The sequence below is a fragment of the Mustela nigripes genome, unplaced genomic scaffold (assembly GCF_022355385.1).
Source record: "Mustela nigripes isolate SB6536 unplaced genomic scaffold, MUSNIG.SB6536 HiC_scaffold_1788, whole genome shotgun sequence".
Classification (NCBI taxonomy): Eukaryota; Metazoa; Chordata; class Mammalia; order Carnivora; family Mustelidae; genus Mustela; species Mustela nigripes.
Window position 1 is genome coordinate 1 of NW_026741195.1, and position 2,991 is coordinate 2,991.

Here is a 2,991-nt window from a genome sequence, read left to right on the forward strand (position 1 = left end):
CCAGAACTGGAGCCCATTCTCTTTGGGCTGTTCCTGTCCATGTACCTAGTCACCTTGCTTGGGAACCTGCTCATCATCCTGGCTGTCAGTTCTGATTCCCACCTCCACACGCCCATGTACTTCTTCCTCTCCAACCTATCCTTGACTGATATTGGTTTCAGCACCACCACAATCCCCAAGATGCTGGTGAACATTCAAACACACAGCAAGTCTATCACCTATGCAGGCTGCCTAACTCAGGTGTCCTTTTTTTTCCTGTTTGGGTGTTTGGACAATCTGCTCCTGGCTGTGATGGCCTATGACCGGTTTGTGGCCATTTGTTACCCCCTGAACTATTCAGTCATTATGAGCCCATGCCTCTGTAGCTTCTTGGTCCTGATGTCACTTTTCATCAGCCTTTTGGAATCTCAGATTCATTTTTTTATGGTGTCCCAACTCACCTTCTGCACAAATGTGGAAATTCATCATTTCTTTTGTGATGCACCTCAACTCTTCCACCTTGCCTGCTCTGATACCTCCATCAACACCATAATAATTTATTTTATTGGTGCCATCTTTGGTGGTATTCCCCTCTCAGGGATCTTTTGTTCTTATACACGAATTGTTTCCTCCATTCTGAGAGTCCCATCCACAGGTGGGAAGAACAAAGCCTTCGCCACTTGTGGCTCTCACCTGTCGGTTGTTTGCTTATTTTATGGAACAGGCCTTGGTGTGTACCTCAGTTCAGCTGTCTCACATTCTCTCAGGAAGGGTGCAGTGACCTCAGTAATGTATGCTTTGGTTGTTCCCATGCTGAATCCCTTCATCTACAGCTTGCGGAATGGGGACGTCAAGAGGGCTTTGCAGAAGCTCCTCAACAGAACAGTCTAGTCTTCGACTCCTTTTTCTGTCTGTTAATTATAAATGATTGCAAAACCAAACATGGAATTGGCAAGCTTCCTTTTTGGTCTTATAGTTTTGGTAGCTCATTGTTCCCATTCCTCCTGATTTGTCATATCTGAGTATTGCTCATCTTGGCACATCTTTGATGGAATTGAGAGAATATTCTGGGACCCTATGTATGGCAAAATCACTGCACTATTGAATCTTACTAAACCTGTGGAATCTTCTGTATTTGTAACCAAAGTACAAATAAAGTCTGGAGACCAGTTAATAGTGAAAAAAAAATAAATAAAATCTTGTTACTTGCAAATATATGGGTGGAACTAGAGGGTGTTATGTTAAGTGAAATAAGTCAGAGAAAGACAATTATCATACAATCTCACTTATATGTGGAATTTAAAAAACAAAACAGAGGATCATAGAAGAGTTCCATCAAACCAGATTAAGTCAGAAAGGAGACAAACCATAAGAGACTCCTAATGATAAGAAACAAATTGAGGGTTGGGGTGCCTGGGTTGCTCGGTGGATTAAAACTTCTGCCTTTGGGGGCGCCTGGGTGGCTCAGTGGGTTAAGCCGCTGCCTTCGGCTCAGGTCATGATCTCGGGGTCCTGGGATCAAGTCCCGCATCGGGCTCTCTGCTCAGCAGGGACCCTGCTTTCCTCTCTCACTCTCTCTGCTTGCCTCTCCATCTACTTGTGATTTCTCTCTGTCAAATAAATAAATAAAATCTTTAAAACAAAACAAAACAAAACACCTCTGCCTTTGGCTCAGGTCATGATCCCAGGGTCCTGGGATTGAGCCCCACATTGGGTGCTGTGCTTAGCAGGGAGCCTGCTTCCTCCTCTCTCTCTGTCTGCTTCTCTCTCTACTTGTGATCTCTGTCTGTCAAATAAATAAAATATTTAAAAAAATGAAACAAGCTGAGGGTTGCTAGAGGGGAGGGTTTGAGGCATGGGGTAACTGGGTGATGGACATTCAGGAGGGCACACGATTAATGAGCTTTGAGAATTACGTAAGACTGATAACTCACTGACCTCTATTCCAAAATGAATTAAACATTATATGTTAATAAATTGAATTTAAATAAACAATGAAATATATTCTCACCCATTTTCACTGTCACATCTATTTCCCATAAAACTTTGGCTTTGATCAAATCTGTTGATGCAGGTTGTATGAGAGAATGTATGTCACTGGTTCTCAATCTTGGCTTCATGTTTGAAACATCTGATACACTTTAAAAATCCTCATGTATGAGTTCCACCACCACCAATTAAAATTTAATTGGACTGGAGAGTAAAAATAACTTGATCAATATTTTAAATCACCCCAGGTCAGTCTAATGTGCAGCCATGGTGGAGGACCCTTGAATTTCATCAGACCTTCCATCCAAAAATAACTTGCATGTGTTTGTTCTTCATGGTCAAACCCTGACCATCTCAAAGTGATCAGAGATCCGAAAGGAGGAGATATGAAAGAGTTTTCTATAACAATAGCCAATGCGGTTTCCCCCCTCATATTCTTGGTAATATTTTTTTACCTGTATTTACCTGCTACACTCTACAACTTGTTCATTGGGCTGGATAATTAAGCTATTTCTTTCTGCCCCAAACTTACCCTTCTATACTTTAAGTTGTGATGCTGTGGTAGGGGCTGGGAATCTTTAAACCACTTCTCTGATTTTCCAACTGGCTTGTCTTAAATTCTTCTAATAATTGTAATAAAGATCACGTGTGCTAATGCCCAATCTTTTCCCCACGAATCTTTGGCTGTGGTGTTGTCACTCTAACTTGCAGTTATGGCTCTGTTATCGTATTTATTTTGTGCCTTTCACAAAGACATTTCATCATATCTATGCTAAAATTACCTTCTCTAAAATAACAAGTAGTTTCTCTTTTCTTGATTGAACTCTGACTGACAATCATAATATAGGGAATAAATCTACATTGTAAGTGAGATGCGATGGGGAGATTGCAGAGTGAGCTCAGGATAAAAAGGTGATTGTAATGATATCTCTTGGTCAAGGGTGCACAGTTGAGGTTTCAAGTAGTGGTGATATTTCCAGTGGCTGTGTGGTTCTAATTGTGCCTGTAGATTAAGTCACCTCT

The 2,991-nt window shown here is 41.3% G+C and overlaps 1 protein-coding gene across 1 annotated transcript; it reads left to right on the forward strand.

Moving 5' to 3' along the window:
* The first annotated feature begins 6 nt into the window (after positions 1 to 6).
* On the forward strand, positions 7 to 870 carry LOC132008875 (olfactory receptor 7E178-like). The gene has a single exon (XM_059387381.1). It carries the CDS (start codon positions 40 to 42, stop codon positions 868 to 870), a length of 831 nt encoding a protein of 276 aa, XP_059243364.1. The 5' UTR covers positions 7 to 39.
* Positions 871 to 2,991: the final 2,121 nt, after the last annotated feature.